Source organism: Sphaeramia orbicularis, chromosome 15 (genome assembly GCF_902148855.1).
Source record: "Sphaeramia orbicularis chromosome 15, fSphaOr1.1, whole genome shotgun sequence".
Lineage (NCBI taxonomy): Eukaryota > Metazoa > Chordata > Actinopteri > Kurtiformes > Apogonidae > Sphaeramia > Sphaeramia orbicularis.
In genome coordinates, this window is record NC_043971.1 from 49,302,197 (window position 1) to 49,330,113 (window position 27,917).

Genomic DNA, 27,917 nt, shown 5'->3' on the forward strand with positions numbered 1-27,917 from the left:
TTCTGAGCTATGCTCCATGTTTGTGTTAATCCTGGCGTCATGTGCGTCACAATAAATGTCTGTGTGAAACACAACAGTGGCAGAAAAATTAAAGAACCAATGCATCAATTCGGGAGAATTATAATCAAATATTTTTTTAATCATGTAGTGAACAGTACATTTTTTTCTATTTTTAACACATTAACGACTAAATGTTCACTCAACGTGTCATGTCCACTGACAGAAGCAGACCATCATCAGATTCATGACTTCACCTGTCAGTGGTTGGTCATATGATCAGTGTATGTATGTGTATGTATGTATGTATGTATGTATGTATGTATGTAGGGTAGATTTGCACATATTAAAGAAAATGATAATAACACACTGTATAATCAAAGCTGTGTGTATTTTTAGTCATAAGCCACTCAGTGCATCATAACTGTTACCTCTGACTTTTTGCATTCTTTCAGATATTTTCCTGTATTTAATTCATTAATGTAGACGTTCATGAAAACTCAAAGTAAAACCAAAGGTTATTATATCAAAACAGAGAAAACTGAAGAAAAAGTGACATTTTAAACAAATGATTACATTAACCACATTAACTGAACATAAACCCAGTGTGTCCATCCACTGTCATAGATCCAACTCCATGGGTTTTACTGGTGAATCAATGTTGTAGAAGATGACAATGTTTCCACATTCACTACAGAGCCTCTGAACGTCCAAATATGGTCATATCTGATGACCATGAACAGATGACAAACTGTATTTTACCTGAATTATTTCAACATATCAATAGGATTAGCAGATCAACAGGTATTAAACATTTTAGATCAGTAGATGTTATGTGTTGCTGGTAGCTGTTTGGGTCTCTGCAGGTTAAAAATATTAATTTACATAATTAATTTGAAGAATTATTTACAGTTCGTGTATAGTACGTAAAGGACACTTTGAAGATGGGGTTATGATTTAAATGAATTATGTACTGTGCATTTTGTATGGTATATTTTTTTTCTTTTGCAATACTCTATATAAGTTGCTGACATAAGTGGTCACAGAACAGGAAATATGAGAGAAGAGGTACATGGTTTTTCTTTTTTTTTGTCTTGTTTTCTTTGTTTTATGAAGTTGAGTAAACGTCCACAAACTATTGACTGCCTCTGTGTATTCTTTCTCATTCTCATTAAAATCCCACAGTTACATCACTTACATATAAATACATTTAACTCTGAGGGTCTTACATTAACCAAAGATGATGTTACATTTTGTTTAATGTGGAATAAAGGTTGAGGACCACTGCTTTAAAGGATGTGTTTACTGTGTATGGTTTGCAGACTAGTTCTAGTACTGAGGCGATTCATGTGGACTGATCAGTTTTTATGGAACTAAACTCAGATATTATGATGAAACTGAATCAACACTTCTTCAGTGAGTTTCTTCAATACAGCAAGCATTTTATTTAAAATCAAACAGTGAAGCAGACAGGGATCAGACAAACAGAATTAGAAACATGTGATCACAGACATGTCCCATGTCCCTAGACGCTGCACTGTGTCCTCCGGAGCTCTGCAGACGTTGTGCTGCCGCTGTGCGTCACCTTACAAGAGTACAGGTCTTGTTTGTCCCATAATGCCTTGCTCAGTGACAGGGTGCTGATGCGGACAAACTTCCCCCCTTCCTTCTCCTCCTCCTCCCCTGTCAGGACGCCCTCCGTCACCTGGTTTCCGTCCACTTCCCAGCTCACTGTGGCCCCTTCTGGGCTGTAGTCGGTGAGCAGGCAGACCAGAGTGGGCTGACCCTGGGCCATCTGCTCAGAGGACGGGGGGAACAGGGAGATGGACGGAGGCACCGTCACACCAGCTGCAAGGAAATGACGCACTGTCAACACACCATCAGTCATCTCCACACTCATACACAGCAGTGGTTTATACACTCTGATGTGTGTGAGTCTATACCAACCCCAGTGTTCAGCTCCAGATTCTCATCTGTCCCATTTTAAACAATGACAAACAGGAACCAAAGAACCAACTCTACAAAGGTCACACTATTAGAGCTGCATCATGTGGTGGAAAAAGTCATTTTATGGTGACTGACAACTCCACCTGATAAATGCATAATTTTATAATTACACAATATTTTTGAACACTTATTATGTATATTTCTTTAATTATCATATTGAAAATATTTTGCCTAGCATATATTGTACAAATTGCTGTTCGTGCTGTTCTAAATTTGTGTCTTAATAGAGGGTTTATATATACACACACACACACACACACACACACACACACACACACACACACACACACACACACATATATATATATATATATATATATATATATATATATATATATATATATAAACACACCCAATTATTTCCCCCTGTAATAAAGTATTCTGATTCTGACAACATTGCAGTTGTCAATTTGTGTCAACTTGCTTTACTCAGAAATGGCAATCAAATATACAATTGTAAACTAGCATAAACAACACAACTCTTAAAAAATACAACTTAAAAACTTGCTCCTTTCATTTAGCATGTTGTACATGAAACCTCTCTCTCCTCAGTGTCACTCAATCCAAAATGTCACCAGACAGCAGAGGGTGTGTTTACACTATTTTTGTGTCTCTGCCATTAGATCACCCAAAGTCCTCCCAAATGTGGACTTATAAACTGGAGCCTTCTGCAGTTCTACAATTTTACAAATTGATATTGTGAGTGACTCAGTTAATTGTGCAGCCCAACAAGTATACATTTATATTAAATTATTATAACATAAAAATTGCGATATCTCTGTAACTTTACTCACTTAAGACTGCCAATTCATTTTATGCAGATATCCCAATTTGGCCAAAAATATGACTTAGGCAGTTATGCTATGAGGCTAACGATATAGAAACCTTTATCACAAAAATAACTAAAATCTAAATCACAATATAATACTACATCTGTGTTAGTGCCGTTCTTATGAACAGGATTAATACAACACTTGTTTTGGTGTTGGAGGGGTGCATGACAATATTTAGTACATACATACATAATAAATTAAGTTTTAAAAAATCCTAATACTTTGAGAATAATAATAATAATAATAATAATAATAATAATAATAATAATAATAATAATAATTTAGAGAATAATAAATTACTCAATTATAAGAATAAAGTTCCAATATTTTGAGTGAAATTCCCAAAATAATGACATTTTCAATCTATTAAAACTACCAGGTCAGTCGTGAGCCATTATAAGGTCCTGTATGTATGAAACACATACTAAACTACATCAGTTTAAATGCAGCTCAAATCTAACCCTAACCCTACCATTAGTCCTAAATTCCATGAATGACCAGTCAAGGTTTCAACAACATTTTAAGACTCGCTTCTCTCCATACTGTTATAAAGTGCATTTCGGTCAGTCAGTCATCATCTGAACCTGCTGTAGCCTCACTAGGGTAAATTGCATTTCAGATCCACATCTACTTTTTTATCTGCAAGTTCTTTCATAAATATTAGAAACATCTATGTAATATGTCTGATGGTCATTGTACTTTCTGAAAAAAAGCAGGAAATCAATATCTATTAGTTTATGTAACTCCTTTAGTTGATTTGTTATACCTCTAGTATTGCAATAATTAGAGAAATGTATTAAGTAACATGGAAAAACCCATGTCATGTAACATGAATTCTATTGTCTATTTTAACACTTCATACTTCAGATATCTTTATTTGTGGTTTTATGTGTGGTTGCCAGGACCAGATATGTACATCATTTAGCGATGCTGTGATAAATAATTTTGTTCATTATTACGTGGAAAACTTGTGATGAAAAAACTATTCTACAGTTATTAGTAAATTCATTACATGGAAAAAATGGGCTTAAAACTAAAAACAGCTCAGTATCTTATGAGAAACTAATCAAAGTTTATGTAAAAAAAAAAAAAAAGTTGTTTTATTTGCAGCACCTACATGAAAACACCTTAACACAGTTTTCTGAACATAAGAAGCCAATATAAAGGAAAAACAGACTTACTTTGGATGATGAGTTTGGTGCCTCCGCCAAAAGTGTACCACAGTGATACAGGCTGGTTAAAGCGTCGTACAAAAACCTCTGCTTCACATGACTGAGCACAACAGCATGATTTCACCCTGATATCGTCACCATGACAGCCTTTATGGACAAACACAGATCCACAGATTGGACACGAATCTAATTGTAAATCCTCAAACGTTGGTTACAGCAGGCGTTTAGTTCCAAACCATATGAAGTTTAAAAAGTGCCACAAATGGAAAACAGGTTCACATGGTGAAACACTGAGCTTTGCCAAAATCCCAGAGAAATGATTCCAAAGGCACCTCCTTCCTACTTTCCAGTCGGATCATCGATTATTCCTCCAAACATGCAGGGAAATGTAATCACATTTAACAGTCCAGTGAGGAAAGGCTGTTATAAAGTGAAACTGATGTAAACTCCACTGTCTTCAGTTTGGACACCTGTGGACGTTCAGGTGGACGTCCCTCCAGCTGCACTGAACCAGGACACAATCCCAGCTGTGAGTTTTTACTGGTCTTGCTACTGCTCGGGGTTTTTGTTTTAAGACACTGTCCACATCAGGTCTAGTTTTAGGTCTCACAGATGTTAAAGATCTGTCCTGATGTGAGTGTAGTGAGGAGAAGTCTGCTTCACAGTGGTGTGTCATCCAGAGCCTGAAACAGAGGTTGAATAATAATCAGAACAGTAAGCACAATAGAAGTTTTAATATTCTAGTGAGATCCAATTTAGATGACAGAAATACAGTTTTAGCCTCTTTTTCAGAACATTAAACCAAAGCTTTTCAGCATCAAAACAGAGAATAACATTAGAATGTCAGAACAAACGCCAAGAGCTGAGACAGAAAACAAACTGGAAAGAGAAGCCAGTGGAAAAGTCCAAACCTGTCTGAGCTGATGTGAGGTTTCCAGTGGTGAAGGACTCAATGAGCCCACGATGTGCTCAGAGAGCATTTGAATCTTGAATGATTTTTTTCACCTGATTTCATAAATAAATATAGGCTAGCTGTGTGTCATCTGCAGAACTGTCGAAGTTCCTACAGTTTTATTGGTGATATAATATCACTATAACTTAAAAAATAAAAAGTAAAGTCCTGTGGGATGCTATGACTAACCTTGATGTAACTGGAAAATTGATCATGAACATGAACAACTTTAAATCTGTCTGATAAATAATATTTAAACCAACCTAGTGTGGTTCCTTCAGACCAATTGGAATATTTATGGCTACAATAAAATGTTGTGAGTAGTGATACCAAATGTAACACTAAGACCTACTGTGACATGTATACTGATGAGTCAGTGTCTGATACTACCATAAAATCATGTTCTATTTCAGTTTATGATGAACTGACTGGCAATCTTAGAGCACTCACATAACTGGTCATCAAAATTTTCAATAATTTACAAATAAAAGAAGAGGAACTTTTGAGTTAATATTTAGTAATAATCAGTATTATGTAGAAACAGTGCTGAATGGTGACTTACAGCTGGTACACTCACTTCCTCTTTAACTGTGGTAGGTTTTTGTACAGCTCTGTATCACTGTGTGAGTGGTGAGCTGTAATGCTGTTGACAGTAATAAACTCCTGCATCTTCAGCCTGTATGTTACTGATGGTCAGACTGAGGTCATAATCATATCCACTACCTTGGTATCGACCTGAACTCATACCAGAGTTAAAATCAATGATGAATTTCGGAGCTTGTCCTGGTTTCTGATGGTACCAGGCTAAGTCATCATCGATGGCGCTGCTGGCTTTACACCTGATGGTGGCAGAACCTCCCAGCTGAACTGATATGGACTCTGGAGTCTGGGTCAACAAAATGTCTCCTCTACACACTGAAAAACACAACAGAAACACTGAATAAACATTCAGACAAACAGTGAACATATGTTGAATGTAGAATGTATTTATAACAGACCTGTGATGCAGAAAGTGAGGGCCAAGATGCAGATACAGATGGAAGACATGTTAGTCATGTTCTTGGTCTGGTGGTCTTCAGGATCTGGATCAGTGTGAGAAAAATGTGTTGAGCTTTGAGTTATAAAGTCCAAAAGAGCATTTATATCTGTTTCCTCTCCATGCAAATGAAGATCTGTCAGACTGTTCCTTCCTGTTCTGCCCTGATACAAACCAGTTTCTCCTTGTCTGGAACATGAATTCACTTCACACTGTTCTGAGCTCATGTAAGAAGATTCAGTTCAGTTTACTGATTTAATAGCAAGAGACGACACAATCATCTCCAGATAACTAAATATTAGAAAGAAAAGACAAACTGGAAGTTGGTTCCACAAGCGAGAACCTTGGTATCAAAGTGTTCTATTAGGATATGGTACTGAGGGGTGTTCAAGATTAGACTGAGTTCTATCATTAAGGGTTTTCTATGCCAAGAGGAGAATTAGAAGTTCTATTCTACATTTTACCAGGAGCCAATGAAAAGGGGCAACTGAGGAAGAAACTCTTTTGTTTGTTTCTATCAATATTCCTGTTGTAGCATTCTGGATTATTTGGGGACTTTTAAGGAACTTAGTGGGACATCCAAAAAGGAAGGAGTTACTGTAGTCCAGGTTTATATTACAAATACATGAACTACTTTTTTCAGTATTGCCTGAGACCTCATTTTAGTAAAATTACATATGGAAAAGTAGGACATCCTAGAGACTAGGTTTATGTGTGATTTAAAGGTTAAGACCTGGTCAGAAACAGCTTCAAAGTTCTCTAATGGAGACCAAAAGTAAGCCATCTAGACTGACTATTAGGTTGGTTTGTAAGTTTGTGGAAGTTTTTATGGTCAAATTCAGTCAACTAAGTTTTGTCAGAATCTGGATGCAGAGAATGACATGTGATCCCAGACACATAGTTGAAGCTGGAATAAATCATTCATTTTTCTTGACCCTTTTTCTCTTCAGCTGATGTAAAGCACATTGTTTCACCAAAGTAAATGTGAGGCATTGCACTGTCCAGCTATGTCTTTTAAACACACACACAGACACAGTTTGAAAGAACACAGTTCAGACGGCACTTTGGCAACGACTTCTCTTCCACTGATATCCGCATGGGACTGAGCTCCAGTGTGCTCCGATGCCGGTAAATTTCAACATTGCTGTCAGTCAAAACAGTTTCAGACTTTCAGACCAATACCTACTCTTTCGAACAGTTCATCCAATCCAACGTCCAAAGTCCAGCTTCCTGGCCCGCCCACTGACCCATTCACTCCCGGAGACGCTGAACATCCGTGGGAGGGTTATGGGTGGGATGATTTTATGCATTTAGCCAATGACCACCATGCTTATTGCTCGGTGCTGCCTCATAATAATAATAATAATGATAATAATAATAATAATAATAATAATAATAATAATAACTTTATTTATATAGCACCTTTTAAAACAAAGTTTACAAAGTGCTTTGACAAACAAATAAAAGGGCACAACAGCAGGATACAAGATGTAAATAAAAACACTAAAAACACTAAAATAGAAGCAACATAATAGGAGAGATGTGTACAACAATGCAGAAACAAGACACTTCAAATAGATTAAATGAATCAGAATAAGGAGGGCAGGGGTAATGTAACATGGTGCTGTTAAATCAATGCAGAAGTAGAGGCGTGAGATAAAACAACATCATGTATGAGAATATAAACCAACAATCAAACAAGATAAGATTCAAATTAAAAAATTTAAAAATTAAAAGGGACAAACATCACATAAAAGCAAGTCTATAAAAGTGTGTTTTAAGAAGTGACTTAAAAGATGCCACTGATTCCACAAGCCTTATTTCCTCGGGCAGGCCGTTCCAAAGTCGAGGGGCCCTGATGGAAAACCGTTAGATTTAAGCCTCGACTTTGGAACAGCCAGGAGCCCTCTGCCCGAGGATCTAAGGCTACGTGCTGGCTCGTAGGTAGCTAACATGTCATCTATATAGCTTGGGGCCAGACCCATTCGGGCTTTAAAAGTAATCAGTAAAATCTTAAAATCAATTCTAAAACACACAGGGAGCCAATGGAGGGATGCCAGGATAGGGGTTATGTGATGTCGTCTGTTAAAACCAGTGAGAAGCCTAGCTGCTGTGTTCTGGACCAATTGGAGGCGGGACAGTGATTTTTGATTGATGCCGGACAGAAGTGAGTTACAGTAATCGAGTCTTGTGAATATGAGTGAATGTATAACTGTTTCCAGATCTGAGTGAGGGACTATTGGTTTGATTTTTGAAATGGTTCGCAGATGTAAGAAACATGATTGGATAACTTTATTGATGTGGGGTTGGAATGTGAGGTCTGAGTCAAATATTACACCAAGATTTCTGGCAGTTGGTGTAATATTTGAGGAGAGGGGACCGAGGCAGTTTTTTACGGCAGTGGTGGAATGTGGTGGACTGAACAATATGACTTCTGATTTAGAGTTGTTTAATTGCAGGAAATTCTGGGCCATCCAACGGTTTACATCATTAAGGCAGTCTGACACAGCAGCTAGGCTTCTCGGGTCATCTGGTCTCAGGGGCAGGTGTGTCGTCCGCTTAGCAATGAAAGGAAATGTTATAACGCTTAAAAATCTCACCAAGTGGGAGCATATAAATAGAAAATAAAATCGGACCTAAAACTACACCACAGGCAATCTGGGTTTTGGAAGATGTGTGGTTGCCTATGGTGACCGCAAAGGTTCTATCTAAAAGATAAGAATAAAACCAGCTAAGAGCAGTGTCCTTGATGCCGACCCAGGTTCTAAGACGTTCAATTAAAATATCATGATCTACAGTGTCAAAGGCGGCACTGAGATCTAAAAGAATTAAAATAGCGCTCTCTCCTCTGTCAGCTGCTAAAAGAAGATCATTGGTGACCTTGAGGAGGGCAGTTTCTGTGCTATGTAAAGGTCTAAAACCGGACTGAAATTTCTCAAAGAGGTTGTTATGGGACATAAAAGATAAAAGCTGGATTGAAACTACTTTCTCTAAAATTTTGGATAAAAACGGAAGTTTAGAAATGGGTCTAAAATTATTGAGAACAGTAGGATCCAGGTTCGGTTTCTTTAAAAGGGGTTGGACCACAGCATGTTTAAAAGAAGAGGGGACGCTGCCTTGAATTAAGGAGTTGTTAATAATTGATAAAATACTGGGTCCAACTGTGCCTAAAACCTCTTTAAGAAATTTAGTGGGAATGGGATCAAGGCATGGGATCATAGATAACCCATCAGAGGCGATTTGTCACAGACTGCAAGGGAAGCCCAGCTTCCCCTAAAATGACTCAAATTAAATGGTCAAATATGTTCGGTTGTGTTGACATTTCATTGACTCCAAATGTGTTAGAACAAGTTCATCTCAACGACGAGTTCGTTCAGAATCAGCTTTATCACAAATCATCAGACTCGATATTGTTCACTTCTCATACATTCCTGTTGTGCTGTTTTCTCATTCGATCTCTGCTCAGTGCATTTGCCCGTAGACGCTTAGCGTCCATGCACTTCAATGGGACTGAGTGGAGCAGTTTTTTTCATTGCCTCAAAACTGAACGGTAATTGGATAAATGCCTCGATGTTGTCCTGCCCAGCGTTTATGGGGGTGAATGGAACTGTGGGCGGACCTCGGCTGGGCTGGACGCTGAGCTTCCACGTGCTGATTGGGGGATCAGTGGAAAGGCTGAATCCCATTTGATTGACAGGTATTTTGAGATCTACTCCTTCACTTGACAGAGTTCCGTTTAATACCGTTGCACATTCTGCTGTGAAATCGAGAGAGAAACCACTACGAAATTACTCGTTCGTTTCTTGCACTGTAAATAAAACGCACTCATTGTACTTCCTTGTTTCAATTTAACATAATTTCATCATTTTCTTGTTTCAGTTCCATAATTTAATCATTTCTTGTTCAAGTTTAATGTCGTTTTGTAGATAGTTAAATCAATCATACTGTTGGCTAGGTCGGAATGAAAGGAGCTTCTCTTGTTTAAAAAGGCTGAAGTCCTACACCTGCAACACAATGGGCCAAGGCCATCTGAGCAGCCTAGCTCTGCTGGACATTGAGAGGACACTGGTCAAGTCCCTGGAAAAGACGCCTACTTGGTACAGTAAGGTCACTGGCCATTTTCTTAAAAAGGAACGGAGGGCCGAATGTATGTTTAATAACTTGACAATTTTTTTGATGTAAGGCGACAATGAGCTTCCCCTGTCTGAAAGATGAGCAGCCGCCACTGCAACCCATTGATGGTTGAAGTCAATGGGGAATTCAACAGTGTAGACTACTGTTACGAGAACATATTGGGGAATTTGTGTCAGAAAGCAAATGCTAAACAGCTGACCAAAATGACATAGCCATAAAATTAAGTGCATGCTTGCGCAATTTCAGTGTAAATGTAATGTGTATCTTTCTTGTAAATTCAACAGTGCAATTCTGCCCATTCATTTCCTGAAATGTTAAGAGAAGTTCAGCTTCCCTTGCTGTCTCACAGCAATCGCTACTGTAATATTTTTAAAAAGTGTGGTTCCTTCAGACCCATTGGAATATTTGTGTCTATAATAAATATTGTGATCAGTCACATCAACTGCAACAATAAGTTTACTATGATGTGTGTACAGATGAGTCTAGCATCCAATGTCATCATAAAATCATGCGCTATTTTATGATGTACTGACTGGAAATCTTCAAAGCACTCACATAACTGGCCAACAACGTTTTCAATGATTTATTAATAAAAGAACGGGAATTTTTCCATGGATAACATTTAGTAATCTCAAAACTCAGGTCTATGGTGTCCATCAATGAGCTTGAAATGATCGTTCACGCTTTTGTGTCTTCTCGCTTAGACTACTGTAACAGCCTGTTTACATGCTTAAACAAGAAGGAGCTGGCCCGTCTACAGTTTGTCCAGAACTCTGCTGCCAGGCTTCTGACCCACACAAACAGGAGAACCCACATCACACCCATTCTTAAATTGCCCCACTGGCTCCCTGTTTTATATTGTTTTCATTTCAAAATTCTGGTGCTAACTTTCCGGGCTCTTCATGGCCAGGCCCCTGCATATATTGCTTCCCTGATCCAGCCCTACAGCTCAACTCGTAGCCTGAGGTCTTCAGAACAGCACCTGCTGATGGTTCCACGCACCTGTTTTAGCACACAGGCTGACAGGTCCTTTAAAGCTGTGGCACCACATCTCTGGAATGACCTGCCTCTACACCTACATGGACTCTGTAGAGAGTCCATGGACCGTCCATTTAAAAAACACCTCAAAACCCTCCTGTTCAAACAGGCTTTTTAGTTTCCCATCTGACTCAGGGCCACCACAAACTGATTACACCTTATGTATTCATCATATTTTAAACTGTCTTAATGGTACTTTATTGGGTTTTACAGGTATTCTAATTGTATTCTACTTACACAGTTTTATTTGTTTTTCGCAGTGTAAAGTTGCTACTTTACAGTGTTACATGTACTCCATGTGTCTCCCCCTATCTCCCCCCTCTTCCCCTCCCCCCCCGTAAGTAAGTAAGTAAGTAAGTAAGTAAGTAAATTTTATTTATAGAGCACTTTTCACAGACAGAGTCACAAAGTGCTTTATCAATTCAAATCAGAATCAAATTAAGTTTACAGAGACCCAACAGAATCCTTCAGGAGCAAACACTTGTGATTGGTGACAGTGGCGAGGAAAAACTTCCCTTTAACAGCAGAAACCTCGAGCAGACCCAGACTCCTGAAGGATGGCTGTCTGCCTTGACCAGTTGGGGTTAAAGAGAGAGAGAGAGAGTAAAGGAGGAGAAAAGAGAGAGCGATAGAGATATAGAGAGACTGGGGGGGGGGGGGATGACACATGGAGTACGTTATGATGAATACATAGAGTGTAATCAGTTTGTGGTGGCCCTGGGTCAGGTGGGAGACTAAAAAGCCTTTTTGAACAGGAGGGTTTTGAGGTGTTTCTTAAAGCTCTCTACAGAGTCCATGGACCGTAGGTGTAGAGGCAGGTCATTCCATAGACGTGGTGCCACAGCTTTAAAAGACCTGTCACCGCGTGTGCTAAAACAGGTGCGTGGAACCATCAGCAGGTGCTGTCCTGAAGACCTCAAGCTACGAGTCGAGCTGTAGGGCTGGATCAGAGAAGCAATGTATGCAGGGGCCTGGCCATGTAGGGCCCGGAAAGTTAGCACAAGAATTTTGAAATGAAGACGATATAGAACAGGGAGCCAGTGGAGAGATTTAAGGATGGGAGTGATGTGGGTTCTCCTGTTTGTGCGGGTCAGAAGCCTGGCAGCAGAGTTCTGGACAAACTGTAGATGGGCCAGCTCCTTGTTGTTTAAGCATGTGAACAGGCTGTTGCAGTAGTCTAAGCGAGAAGACACAAAAGCGTGAACAATCATCTCAAGCTCATTTATGGACACCATAGATCTGAGTTTGGAGATGTTGCGTAGCTGGAAGAAACAGTTTTTGACTAGGTGTTTGGAGTAGAATTCTAAAGACATGTCCTGGTCAAAGATGACACCCAGATTCCTCAGTTTGGTCTTTACCGAGGAACTCAGGTCTCCAAGGTGATGTTTGATCCCTGGGATTGCACTATCCGGGGCAATGATGAGGGTCTGTGTTTTGCTGGAGTTCAGCTGGAGGCTGTTATCATTTAGCCACTGCTTCAGCTCTGACAAGCAGTTGATTAAGGAACTCAGTTTGTGGGGCTCAGAGGAGTTAAAGGAGCAGTACATCTGGATGTCATCCGCGAATAGATGATAGGAGACATCACTATACTGTTGGATAATTTGGCCAAGTGGGAGGACATAGAGTAAGAATAGCACTGGTCCCAGGACAGAGCCTTGGGGCACACCACACAGTAGATCCGCTGAGTCAGATTGGAAGTTGTTTATTGACACAGTGAAGCTTCTGCCGGTCAGGTAAGAGGAGAACCAGTCTAGTACATGACCTGACATCCCTACCAGGTCCCTCAGTCTCTCAATCATTATGGTATGGTCCACTGTGTCAAAGGCCGAGGAGAGATCTAGCAGGACCAAGACCGTGGATTTCCCGGAGTCAGCCGCCATCAGGATGTCACTAGACACTTTTAATAGTGCGGTTTCTGTTGAGTGGCGTTGTCTAAACCCAGACTGAAAAGTGTCATAGATCTGGTGTGTCTCCAGAAAAGCTGTAAGTTGTTTAGACACTGCTTTCTCAAGGATTTTGGCCAATAGGGGGAGCTTTGAAATGGGCCTGTAGCTTTTGAAGTCTGTGGGGTCCAGTGTGGTTTTCTTTAGTTTAGGTTCTATGATGGCCTGTTTGAAGGAGCTGGGAAACAAACCAGTTGAGAGTGACAGGTTAAAAAGTTTTGTGACCCATGGTCCAATAGTGTCAAAGACACCGACAAGGAGCTTATGGGGGAGGATGTCTGCAGAGTTGGAGGAGGGTTTCGTTTTGGATAAAAGTGCTGAGATGTCCTCCAGTGTCACAGGGTCGAAAGAGGACCAGGTTTGCAGAGGGGGATCAGCTCGGGTCAGACGGCCAGAGGGTGGTGGGATATTGTGTTTAATATCCCTGATCTTGTCTGTGAAGAAGTTTAGGAAGTCACTGCTGTCAGCTTTACAGAGCACGGGGGCAGCAGGGACAGCAGGGGACACAATGGACTGGATTGTGTCAAAGATTACTTTGGGGTTTTTCTTGTTTGTGGCTATAAGTTTGTGGAAGTAGCTGGATCTTGCCTCCTTAATCATTTTATTTAATGAGGTTATGAGATCTTTAAGATGTAACCTGTGTACTTCCAACTGGGTTGATTTCCAAAGACGCTCAGTTTTGCGACAAGTTCTCCTTAGTTTTCAGATGTTTTCATTTATCCAGGGACAAGACCACTTACGAGTGACATTGGTTTTCACGGGAGCCACCTGGTCAAGAATAGAGCTGCAGTGTGTGGCAAAGCACTGGATAAACTCATCAACATCGGGACACTCATTAAGAAGACTAGGGTTAAACAGGGCACGGAAATCCTGGGCTGTGGACTCTGTAATGATCCTCCTCTTGGCCCTTCTAGGTGCAGGCTTGGGCTCAAGAGGCACACATAAGTCAAAAAACACAATGATCACTCAAGTGGACATCCTCAACACACACATTTGTGACGTGTAAGCCCAGTGAGAAAACCAGGTCCAGGGTATGTCCTTTCTTGTGGGTGGGGCCAGATACATGTTGTTTGAGGTTAAAAGTGTCAGTCATGGCTAAAAGTTCCATTGCTGGGCTGGATGAATTGTTGTCGATGTGCAGATTGAAATCCCCAAGAATTAAAACCTTCTCCAGTTTTATTATTGATGTTAGGAAATCACTGAAATTGCTTAAGAAGGCACCAGCAGGGCCAGGGGGACGGTAGATTAAGAAACAGTAAAACACACTGGACGAGCCAATCTTGATCATTTGTGACTCAAATGAGGGAAAGTCATCGGTGCTCATCCCTCTGCATATGTATTTGTCTTGGTGCACTACAGCAAGGCCACCGCCCCGGCGACAGGGGCGGGGCTGACCAACAGCAGAGCAGCCAGGAGGGCACAGCTCATTTAAATGAATGAACTCCCCATCCCTCTGCCACGTCTCCGTCAGGAATAATGCATCCAAGTTCCTGTTGGTAGAAAGCTCATTTAGGTCTCTCTATATCTATCGCTCTCTCTTTTCTCCTCCTTTACTCTCTCTCTCTCTCTTTAACCCCAACTGGTCAAGGCAGACGGCCATCCTTCAGGAGTCTGGGTCTGCTCGAGGTTTCTCCTGTTAAAGGGAAGTTTTTCCTCGCCACTGTCACCGATCACAAGTGTTTGCTCCTGGAGGATTCTGTTGGGTTTCTGTAAACTTGTTTTGATTTGATAAAGCACTTTGTGACCCTGTCTGTGAAAAGTGCTCTATAAATAAAATTTACTTACTAATCATCAGTATTATGTAGAAACAGTGCTGAATGGTGACTTACAGCTGGTACACTCACTTCCTCTTTAACTGTGGTAGGTTTTTGTACAGCTCTGTTTCACTGTGTGAGTGGAAAAGCTTCATGCTGTTGACAGTAATAAACTCCTGCATCTTCAGCCTGTATGTTACTGATGGTCAGACTGAGGTCATAATCATATCCACTACCTTGGTATCGACCTGAACTCATACTAGAAGCAAAATTAATAATGAATTTCGGAGCTTGTCCTGGTTTCTGATGGTACCAGGCTAAGTCATCATCAATGGCGCTGCTGGCTTTACACCTGATGGTGGCAGAACCTCCCAGCTGAACTGATATGGATTCTGGAGTCTGGGTCACCAAAATGTCTCCTCTACACACTGAAAAACACAACAGAAACACTGAATAAACATTCAGACAAACAGTGAACATATGTTGAATATAGAATGTATTTATAACAGACCTGTGATGCAGAGAGTGAGGATCAATGTGCAGATACAGATGGAAGACATGCTGGTCTTTTTCTTGGTCTGGGGGTCTTCTGAATCTGGATCAGTGTGTGTGAGGAAAATACACTGAGCTTTCAGCTATATAGTCCAGAGGAGAGTTCAAAACTTGCCTCTCTCTATGCAAATGAAGAACTGTCAGACTGCTGCTTCATACTCAACCCTGGTACAAACCAGCTGGTCTTTAGCTGAGACATGATTTCATCGCACACTCCTGTGCAGTTTTACCCAGACAAATACTACATTTAAACAGGTTTTAAAAATATCAATTTGATTGTAATGCACAATAAAATACCATACAAATTACCAACCTATGGTATCTCTAATATACTTAGGTTCCAACTCAGAGAATTAAAAATTCTTGACATGCATCAGGCCACAGATGACAGATTATAGTGTTAGATTTATATTTGAGTCTAAACATATACATGCTTAACTGATGTAGATTAGATTGTGTTCCTGCCACATTTTAAACACATAAAATAGAAGTTTCATTTCAAATCAGGTGTAATACATACATTTTGCTCTTGCGCTTGTTCTGTTAAAACATAAACCTTAAGTGAAACTTCCATGAACTTTAGGACAGGGCTCCATGAAAAGCGTAGATGACAAAGTTTAATCAGTCAGTATTTGTTTACTTTTCCTGAGAGACTGTGCTCATCATTATCTCTAACTAGTACACTACTGTGATTTTAGGCAGTGTACATCACATACCAATCAATAACACTGAGGAGATAAATGTTAGAGTAAATGTGTTATGGATATACTGTTGGCTGCTTTGAATGTACAGTATGTAAAACACATTTCTCACACACCTAAAGGACAGCAGCCCACATGCCAAAACCACCAATCATTCTCCATGCTTCCAAAGCTGATATCTGATTGGAACACTGACCAGTACAAGTTTTATAATTATTGAGGAGTTTGACTTTTGATGAATAAATCTGACTTAGCCTTTCCATGTGGCACCTCTTAGTCGACTTTCATGGAGTAGCTCCTCTTTTTTATATGGTTGGATAATATTACATTACTATAACTGACCTAGAACTGCCTCAGATTCACTTAACCTGGGCTAACAGGAACATGCCCTCTTTCCAACCCTAGATGGAGTACATGACATAACATGTAGGGGTTGGTTATTATTAACTGTTACATGTTGCAAAAAACTGGATGTAACTATAGGTTGTAATAAGCAGACTAGAGTCAAAAGATCAATGATGATGTTTCCAACAGACTATGGAGGGAAAAAAGCTTCTTGAAAAAAATGTGAAAATCCTTGCATTTACCACCTTATGAGGCTCATATTTACAACATGATGTACCAGTTTCTGGAGATGTATGGATAAGCTTCATTCTGTAAATGCGTCCGTCTAAAGGAACTTTGAGTCAATAAGTAGGTTTAAATTAATAATCATATAAATCTTGCCGAATCTATGTCTTACAATTTGCATATTACAGACATTTTTTAAAAATCATAGAATACACAGAATGAAGTTTTGTTCATCACATTTTGAAAAGTGATCTTTTTTGAACTGACATGAACAAAAAGAACAATTATTTTATTTGAGCAATGTACAGTATGAAAATACATCGCATACTCAGTAAGGTGTTCCTATCAATTCACTATTTTCACTAGTCTCTTCCTTAACCAAAAATACGTAAGTATGCTAAACTGCAGCAGTCAAAAGATCAAGAATGACTCCAACAGACTATGGGAAAAAAGTTCTAGAAAAACATTTTAAATTCCTTGCATTTACCACCTTATGAGCCTCATATTGACAGTATGATGTACCAGTTTCTACACATGTATGGATAAAAATCCTTCTGTAAACTAAAGGAACTTTTACTCACTAAGTAGGTGTAAATTAATAATCATATAAATCCTACTAAATCTATGTCTTACAAAACTGAACTTTTTAAAAATTGACACAAACATAAAGAACAATTATTTAACTTGTGCAATGTACAATATGAAATATATCACAGTCTGTGAGATGGTGCATGGCAGTGGATCACATGATCATTAATGGTGGTGTTAAGTTCCAGTGTTTGGGTCCAACTTTGAATCCAGACAAATTCCTGAAATGGTGCTTACTTGTAATTTGCAGCTGGTACACTCACTTCCTCTTTAACTGTGGTAGGTTTTTGTACAGCTCTGTATCACTGTGCGTGGAAAAGCTTTGTGCTGTTGACAGTAATAAACTCCTGCATCTTCAGCCTGTATGTTACTGATGGTCAGACTGAGGTCATAATCATATCCACTACCTTGGTATCGACCTGAACTCATACCAGAGTAAAAATTAATGATGAATTTCGGAGCTTGTCCTGGTTTCTGATGGTACCAGGCTAACTCATTACTGATGGCGCTGCTGGCTTTACACCTGATGGTGGCAGAACCTCCCAGCTGAACTGATATGGACTCTGGAGTCTGGGTCAACACAATGTCTCCTCTACACACTGAAAAACACAACAGAAACACTGAATAAACATTCAGACAAACAGTGAACATATGTTGAATGTAGAATGTATTTATAACAGACCTGTGATGCAGAGAGTGAGGGCCAAGATGCAGATACAGATGGAAGACATGTTAGTCATGTTCTTGGTCTGGTGGTCTTCAGGATCTGGATCAGTATGAGAAAAATGTGTTGAGCTTTGAGTTATAAAGTCCAAAAGAGAGTTTATATCTCTTTCCTCTCCATGCAAATGAAGATCTGTCAGACTGTTCCTTCCTGTTCTGCCCTGATACAAACCAGTTTCTCCTTGTCTGGAACATGAATTCACTTCACACTGTTTTGAGCTCATGTAAGAAGATTCAGGTCATTTTACTGATTTAATAGACAACACAATCATCTCAAGATACCTAAATATTAAAACACCTTGTTCTTTCCCTTCATGGAGAAATAGGGGAGTTAATGTTTTTAAAGATCTGTTTAATGATGATGGTTTACGAGCTTCTAATGATTTACGAGCAGAATATAACCTACCTGGCTCATCATTTTTCTTTTATTTGCAGTTGAGATCTGCCATGAATGCGTATGGTGTCCCTTGGTGCACAACACTTCAAACACATCCGTTGCGTAAATTATTTGCCTCACATAGCCAAACACGAGGGATGGTTTCCAAACTTTATAATTTTATTTCTGATCCATGTGTTCAGCTGCCTGTAGAAAATGTATGGGAAAGGGATGTTTCCTCTGCAGGAGAGGAAGACATTCGCTGGGAAACAGTATGGAAGAACTTGCACGACACATCCAAAAACCCTGACCATCAATTAATACATTTCAAGTTTATACACAGGATGTATTTAACTCCCAGGAAATGTCACGCTACGAAAATTATTCCATCTCCTACGTGTGACTTATGTATATTAGATACTGTAGGATCTTCGAGTGTCCTGAGGTGTATGATTTCTGGAAGCAAATTTCTGTTACTTTGAGTGATATGCTGAAGATTAATATCCCTTTATCACCATCTTTACTTCTGCTTAATGATGACTCTACCTTAGAACTTTCTCTTCAGCAAAGGCGTATATTATTGGCTGCTCTCACTGCAGCCAAGAAAATGCTGGCATTGAGATGGCAACCACCTCATACTTTATCACGGCAACAATGGATAAATTATTTTCTAGATATAGTTAGAGTTAGTTAGAGGTCAGTGGCCCGGATGCATGCAGCCAGTGGAAAAACGCTTAGTATGTGGGATGGTGTTTATTTTATGGTTAAAGAAACAGTGCAACATAATTGTTTATGACTCTCCTGATCACTATTCTGTTTATATCTGTAAATTATATTCTCTTTCATCTATATACATGTATTTGTCTTTATTTGTCTTTATTAGTTGGATTTTGAATTCTGAGATCCAGATTGGGTTGGTATGGGGGTCGCCACTGGTTCTGTTGGGGGGGGGTTATACTTTGTGTGTCACAGAATCTTGTTCTATAAAATGTGAATTTCTTTTTCTTTTGTATTGTATTTCTGAGAGGCACAATGAAAACAAATAAAAAATTGATCAAAACAAAAAAGATACCTAAATATTAGAGAGAAAAAACAAACTGGAAGTTGGTTCCACAAGAGAGAACCTTGGCATCAAAGTGTTCTATTAGGATATGGTACTGAGGGGTGTTCAAGATTAGACTGAGTTCTATCATTAAGGGTTTTCTATGCCAAGAGAAAAATTTGAAGTTCTATTCTACATTTTACCAGGAGCCAATGAAAAGGGGCAACTGAGGAAGAAACTCTTTGGTTGGTTTCTGTCAATACTCCTGTTGTAGCATTCTGGATTAGTTGGGAACTTTTCAGGAACTTAGTGGGACATCCAAAAAGGAAGGAGTTGCTGTAGTCCAGGTTTATATTACAAATACATGAACTAATTTTTTCAGTATTGCCTGAGACCTCATTTTAGTAAAATTACATATGGAAAAGTAGGACATCCTAGAGACTAGGTTTATATGTGATTTAAAGGTTAAGACCTGGTCAGAAACTGCTTCAAAGGTCTCTAATGGAGACCAAAAGTAAGCCATCTAGACTGACTATTAGGTTGGTTTGTAAGTTTGTGGCAGTTTTTATGGTCAAATTCAATCAACTAAGTTTTGTCAGAATCTGGATGCAGAGAATGACATGTGATCCCAGACACATATTTGAAGCTTGAATAAATCATTCATTTTTCTTGACCCTTTTTCTCTTCAGCTGATGTAGAGCACATTGTTTCATCAAAGTAAATGTGAGGCATTGCACTGTCCAGCTATGTCTTTTAAACACACACACAGACACAGTTTGAAAGAACACAGTTCAGACGGCACTTTGGCAACGACTTCTCTTCCACTGATATCCGCATGGGACTGAGCTCCAGTGTGCTCCGATGCCGGTAAATTTCAACATTGCTGTCAGTCAAAACAGTTTCAGACTTTCAGACCAATACCTACTCTTTCGAACAGTTCATCCAATCCAACGTCCAAAGTCCAGCTTCCTGGCCCGCCCACTGACCCATTCACCCCCCGAGACACTGAACATCCGTGGGAGGGTTATGGGTGGGATGATTTTATGCATTTAGCCAATGACCACCATGCTTATTGCTCGGTGCTGCCTCATAGACAACCCATCAGAGGCGATTTGTCATAGACTGCAAGGGAAGCCCAGCTTCCCCTAAAATGACTCAAATTAAATGGTCAAATATGTTCGGTTGTGTTGACATTTCATTGACTCCAAATGTGTTAGAACACGTTCATCTCACAGATGAGTTCGTTCAGAATCAGCTTTATCACAAATCATCAGACTCGATGTTGTTCACTTCTCATACATTCCTGTTGTGCTGTTTTCTCATTCGATCTCTGCTCAGTGCATTTGCCCGTAGACGCTCAGCGTCCATGCACTTCAATGGGACTGAGTGGAGCAGTTTTTTTCATTGCCTCAAAACTGAACGGTAATTGGATAAATGCCACGATGTTGTCCCGCCCAGCGTCTATGGGGGTGAATGGAGCTGTTGGCGGGCCTCGGCTGGGCTGGACGCTGAACTTCCACGTGCTGATTGGGGGATCAGTGGAAAGGCTGAATCCCATTTGTTTGACAGGTATTTTGAGATCTACTCCTTCACTTGACAGAGTTCCGTTTAATACCGTTGCACATTCTGTGAAATCGAGAGAGAAACCATTACGAAATTACTTGGTCATTTCTTGCACTGTAAATAAAACACACTCATTGTACTTCCTTGTTTCAATTTAATATAATTTCATCATTTTCTTGTTTCAGTTACATAATTTAATCAGTTCTTGTTCAAGTTTAATGTCGTTTTGTAGATAGTTAAATCAATCATACTGTTGGCTAGGTCGGAATGAAAGGAGCTTCTCTTGTTTAAAAAGGCTGAAGTCCTACACCTGCAACACAATGGGCCAAGGCCATCTGAGCAGCCTAGCTCTGCTGGACATTGAGAGGACACTGGTCAAGTCCCTGGAAAAGACGCCTACTTGGTACAGTAAGGTCACTGGCCATTTTCTTAAAAAGGAACGGAAGGCCGAATTTATTTTTAATAACTTGACAATTTTTTTGATGTAAGGCGACAATGAGCTTCCCCTGTCTGAAAGATGAGCAGCCGCCACTGCAACCCATTGACAGTTGAAGTCAATGGGGAATTCAACAGTGTAGACTACTGTTACGAGAACGTATTGGGGAATTTGTGTCGGAAAGGAAATGCTAAACAGCTGACCAAAATGACATAGCCATAAAATTAAGTGCATGCTTGTGCAATTTTAATGTAAATGTAATGTGTATCTTTCTTGTAAATTCAACAGTGCAATTCTGCCCATTCGTTTCCTGAAATGTTAAGGGAAGTTCAGCTTCCCTTGCTGTCTCTGTGAAGCCTGCTACCAGACGTTAGTCTGGTTTTGTCTGTCTTTTATGTTTGTCTGTCACTTCCTGTTTTATTTTGTTAGATTTTCCTCATGTGTCGTGTCTGTTGTCTTTACTTCCCTTCCTGGTTCGTGTTCACCTTTTCCCTGATTACCTGACTCCGCCCTGATGTGTGCCACCTGTGTCTCCTTGTCTTCCCTCCCTTTTGTGTATTTATACCCTGTCCTTTCCCCTGATCAGACGCCAGTTCGTATTCTCTCGCAGTTTACTTACCAGCATTTTGATCCTGTCTGTTTGTTTGCTTACCTGTGTGTAACCCATGTTAAAACACCAAGATATAAATAACACATGAAATGCTCATAAACTTTATTAAAATATGCAAAAACAGGTTAAAATCTATAAATAGGGTTAAAATTCATAAAAGCATTGATTAAAAGTCTGTTAATTATATTTTGATACCCTTTTAATTAGACTGATTAAAATTATGCCGATGTAAAATGAGTGCGACACTTCCCCTTTAAGAGCCAGCATGCACCTGGGACTGCGCGCTGCGAAGTAGAGAGAGAGAGAGAAGGAAGAGAAAAGCAGAGGGATTAATGCAGTGCGTGAAATCGCCGAAAAAGAGTTTTTTTTTTCCTATGAAAACTACCACTTACCTTGTTGTAGACTGACAACAATCTTTTTACTACCTAACCGCAACGGTTTTGGTAAGTTTCATGTTGTTGTTTTGTACTTTGTTTGAGTGACAATTTTGCTGTGTGTGCGGCCAGTACGAGTGACAAGATGGCGAGCCGGACCCATGAACACGATGCTAGAAACTTCTCCTTTTCATGCCAGCGGAAGGACCCGCTACACACTGGTGGATTATAAGTAAATTCGCTGCCAGAGTGCTGAATTCTTTTGTTTTTTTTTCTGAACTGAGCTTAGCTAGCATTCCCGTTTGGATTTTGAACTGAACTAAACTGAACCAGGATTTTTCCGTTTGGAAACTGAACTGAACCAGGATTTTTCCATTTGGATACTGAACTGAACTGAACCAGGATTTTTCTGTTTGGATTCTGAACTGAACTGAGCCAGGATTTCCATTTGGATTTTGAACTGATCTCAAATCTGTCTCAGGAGCTGGAACGGATCTTGGAAAAGGTTTGAACTGAATTTGAACTGATTGAATTATCACATTGTGAACTGTGTTATCTTCATATTTGCTGTATTTATGGTTTTGTAGTTTATGGTTTTGTAGTATACAGTATGCAATGTTTTTGTTATTTTTCAGAACTATGTTGAAAAAGGTAATGTTTATTTCTTACCTGTGGAAAAAAAGAGTTAATTCAAAGGAATAATTAGATAAAAAAATAGGTATAACATTTCTTAGGTTATATAGTTATTTAAAGACCGGTCAAATTAATATAAGGATAACTATTAAACTTAAAGGAGCTGTTTCACCTAGACAATTCATTTAACTAAACTATTCATAATATAGTTTAAAAAGAGCCTATAAAGGGAGAACTGAGGATATATCCATTTTTGGGAATTTCATCTTTATTTTTTTTATATATATAACTGCAGGAGTGTTTATATGTTTTAATTGATTGTTTTTTGTGTTTTGTTATATTTGTGCAGTAAAAATTCAATTCTGCATTTAAAGTATCTGGTCTCAGCCAATATTTTATGCTTTTAGCTCCACTCCTTCCGAGCCTAGAACTGGTCCAGTAGCCCTGTTAGTGTACAGGTTAGTACACGTGCTACATAAATTGGCGAGCCAGCCAGGAGTGGTAAATTAGGTATAATATTAGCAAACAGAGACCAGATAACAGTGTTTAAATTGATTTATGATGGAGGTGATTGGGGCAGAAGGTGTTAAAATTCCGAATTCGCTCCTAGTTAGTGGCTTAACAGGAACAAAGGTGGATGAAGAGCTTTATGACTTCCTCAAACAATATGGTTCTATTCAGAGAAAAATCCCAATAGATAGATCTGAGTTGTGCCAGCAGGCTATTGTAGAGTACACATATGGTACAGCCCTGCAATCACTTTCATCCATGTTACCATATACGTTCACCAGCAAATCTGAGCCAAGTGTTACTTACCAAATTAAAGCCTTAGCAAGTGTATACACACCTACAGTCAGTCAGTCAGCCACAGAAACTTACCTCACAGAGTTGAAGGGGATTGCAAAGCTGAGTGGCAAAGACTTTGCAGATGTGCTGAAACAAGAGCTTTCCCGCATCAGTGAGACTGTTGACCAAGATGGTTCTGAAAACCAACAGGAAAATGTTGAAACGAACTTAGATGATGATCCATGGCATGTTTTTGAGGCTTCAGCACAAGTGAACTCACAGCCAAGTGCTCATCCCCCACTACATGTACACACCTCTGAACCTGATGCTGTCCCATCTCAGCAACCTTCCAGTGAAAGAACACAGCCCACTCTGAACCTTACAGATATCTGTCAGAAAGTCGTTGTTGAACACATCGTTAAACACGAAGATTCAACACAGGTTAATGCTTCATTGAGACTCCGACCCTTTTCTGGACGCTGTCCCCGGCCAAATAATGAGGTGGACTATGAAACGTGGCGTTCCAATGCAGATTTCTTATTGAAAGATGCACAACAATCAGATTTACACAAATCTAGAAAAATACTTGACAGCCTTTTGTCACCTGCTGTAGACATAGTAAAACATCTGACACCCTCCTCACCCCCATTCATGTACTTGGACATTCTTGACTCAGCCTATGGTACGGTAGAAGATGGAGATGATCTCTATGCCAAGTTTTTGAGTACACTCCAAAACTATGGTGAGAAATCTTCAGCTTATCTTCAAAGACTTAGAGTAATGTTGAACACCACTTTTAGGAGAGGTGGTGTAAATGCAAGTGACCTGGACAGCCACCTTCTGAAACAATTTTGCAGAGGTTGCTGGGACAATACTCTGATATCTGAGCTAAAGTTAGAGCAAAAGAAACGCAGCCCACCTACTTTTGCAGAACTTCTCCTCCTCCTTCGCACTGAAGAGGACAAGCGCAACTCTAAAGAATGTCGCATGAAACAACACTTTGGTACCTTCAGACAAAAGGTGTCCTCACATTTTCAAGGTCCCCATATTCAGTGTGATGAAGACTATAATACATTGTCACAAAAACACAAACCTAAATCTGAAATACAAGACCTGAAAAAGCAAATAGCTGATTTGCAGACCCAGCTATCAAAACTCACACAAAAAGACAAGACTCACACAAAGAAAGCACCTTCCAGAACTCAGAAGTCTCCAGTTGACATTATTAAGCCAAAAACAGTACAGCATGGCAACTATGATGTGAACAACCGCAACAGCAAGCCAAAACCCTGGTATTGTTTCAGATGCGGTGAAGATGGGCACATAAAGCCCCAATGTGAAGCTGAACCCAACCCCTCTCTCGTAGCCGAGAAAAGGAAGCTGTTAAGAGAGAAACAGTCAGACTGGGAAATGAAAACCAGTTCAGCACCTGATCAATTAAACTAATGTCAGTCACCATTGAGGGACAAATGGGGACTGAAACACAGACAAAACGTCCCAAAAAGAAACAGTATGTTTCATTAGCATGCTCACACTCCAAGCAACAGACTGCAACCTTACCAAAAAGACTCATTGGAGCTAAATCCACTGCACAGGTGACCATAGCAGATAAAGAGTGTAACTGCTTACTAGACACAGGGTCACAAGTGACGACCATCCCAAACTCCTTCTACAGACAAAACTTGTCACACTTACCCATTGAACCTCTGAACAACATACTTGAAGTAGAGGCTGCTAATGGCCAAGAAGTCCCCTACTTAGGGTATGTTGAAGTTAATGTTACTTTTCCCAAAAGTGCCCTTGGTCTGGACATTGAAGTGCCCACCATAGCCTTAATTGTGCCTGACATGCGCTCAACCTTGTCATCAGTATTAATAGGCACTAACACCTTAGACACCCTTTATGAGCACTACTCAGATACCACCCCTCAGAATTTCCAATCACTGCCTTATGGGTATAGGGTTGTCCTTCAAACGCTCAAAATGAGATGCAGACAGAAAGCTGATTCCTGCCTTGGAGTTGTGAGACTGTCTAGCAAAAATCCTGAGGCTATTAGCCCTGGCGAAACCAAAGTTGTGGAAGGATCCATTAACTGCAGAATACGAAATGCTGGAAGGGAGGTAGTAGTTGAACAACCAAAAACCTCCTCCTTACCAGGTGGCATAATGGTCACTAATGGCGTTGCTAGCCTCACACCAAAACTACCTCGCTGCATAGCAGTAATCCTCAAGAATGAGTCAGACCACAACATCACCATCCCCCCAAACAGTATCATAGCTGAGGTGAGTGCTGTTCAAAGCATTCAGCCCATCACCACCACCAACCCAGGTAGTCCAGCTAAACCTGCCCAACAACCAAAGACCAGCTTTGACTTTGGAGACTCTCCAATCCCCAGAGAATGGAAAGAACAGATAACAGAAAAGCTGAATACCATGCCAGATGTGTTTTCACAGCACGATCTTGATTTTGGGCGCACTGACAAAATAAAACACCGTCTAAAGCTCAGTGATGAAACACCATTTAAGCATAGGCCCAGACCTATACATCCACAAGACATTGAAGCTGTGCGTAAGCATCTTCAAGGGCTTTTAGATGCCAAAATCATTCGTGAATCAGAGTCACCTTTTGCTTCTCCAATTGTAGTCGTTAGGAAAAAAAACGGTGATGTCAGACTCTGCATCGACTACAGAAAGTTGAACCTCCAAACTGTGAAAGACTCATATGCTTTACCCAATTTGGAGGAATGTCTCTCAGCGTTGACTGGATCCAAGTGGTTCTCTGTGCTGGATCTCAAGTCTGGCTTTTACCAGATTGAGGTAGAAGAGTCAGACAAGCACAAAACTGGCTTTGTCTGCCCACTTGGATTCTTCGAATTTAACAGAATGCCACAAGGTATCACTAATGCCCCTAGCACGTTTCAGAGGCTTATGGAGCGCTGCATGGGAGAGTTGAACCTGAAACAGGCCCTTGTTTTCATCGATGATCTGATAGTGTTCTCTGCTACACTGGAGGAACACGAAGAGAGACTGCTCAATGTACTCAACAGATTGAGAGAATATGGCCTGAAGCTATCCCCAGACAAGTGTAAGTTCTTTCAAACTTCTGTCAAATACCTAGGCCATATTGTGTCTGAAAAAGGCATTGAAACAGACCCAGAAAAGATCTCTGCCCTTAAAACCTGGCCGAAACCAAATAACCTGAAAGAGCTAAGAACCTTCTTGGGATTCTGTGGCTATTATCGCCGGTTTATAAAAGGCTACTCAAAGATTGTGAAACCTCTCAACACACTCACTGCTGGTTACCCACCAGTGCGGAAGCACAGTAACCCTAAAGTGAATGTGGAGAAATATCACAACCCTAAAGACCTCTTCGGTGACAGATGGATCGCAGAATGTCAAGTAGCATTTGAGACTGTGATTGATAAGCTAACAACTGCTCCCATCCTTGGATTCGCTGACCCCAAGTTACCCTATATTTTACATACAGATGCAAGCACTGTGGGATTAGGTGCTGCTCTATACCAGGAACAGCAAGGACAGAGGCGGGTCATCGCATATGCAAGCCGTGGCTTATCACAGTGTGAAGCCAGGTACCCAGCCCACAAATTAGAATTCCTTGCCCTTAAGTGGGCAGTTACAGAAAAATTCCAGGACTATTTGTATGGAAATTCATTCCTTGTGGTGACTGATAGCAATCCATTAACATACATCCTAACATCTGCTAAACTAGATGCTACAAGCTACAGGTGGCTCTTACCAGGCTAAGTCATCATTGATGGAGCCGCTGGCTTTACACCTGATGGTGGCAGAACCTCCCAGCTGAACTGATATGGACTCTGGAGTCTGGGTCAACACAATGTCTCCTCTACACACTGAAAAACACAACAGAAACACTGAACAAACATTCAGACAAACAGTGAACATATGTTGAATGTAGAATGTATTTATACATTATACATTTATACAGACCTGTGATGCAGAGAGTGAGGGCCAAGATGCAGATACAGATGGAAGACATGTTAGTCATGTTCTTGGTCTGGTGGTCTTCAGGATCTGGATCAGTGTGAGAAAAATGTGTTGAGCTTTGAGTTATAAAGT

General features: G+C 40.1%; 2 gene segments (V, D, J or C); both read right to left on the reverse strand.

Moving 5' to 3' along the window:
• Window positions 1-1,414: 1,414 nt before the first annotated feature.
• On the reverse strand, window positions 1,415-15,504 carry LOC115434024 (Ig kappa chain V region Mem5-like). The segment is given in 4 exon segments: window positions 1,415-1,845; window positions 4,019-4,053; window positions 15,006-15,294; window positions 15,378-15,504. Coding segments are annotated over 4 exon segments (696 nt in total).
• Window positions 15,505-17,528: 2,024 nt separating this feature from the next.
• LOC115434026 (Ig kappa chain V region 3368-like) lies at window positions 17,529-27,887 on the reverse strand. The segment is given in 3 exon segments: window positions 17,529-17,761; window positions 27,577-27,691; window positions 27,789-27,887. Coding segments are annotated over 3 exon segments (387 nt in total).
• Window positions 27,888-27,917: the final 30 nt, after the last annotated feature.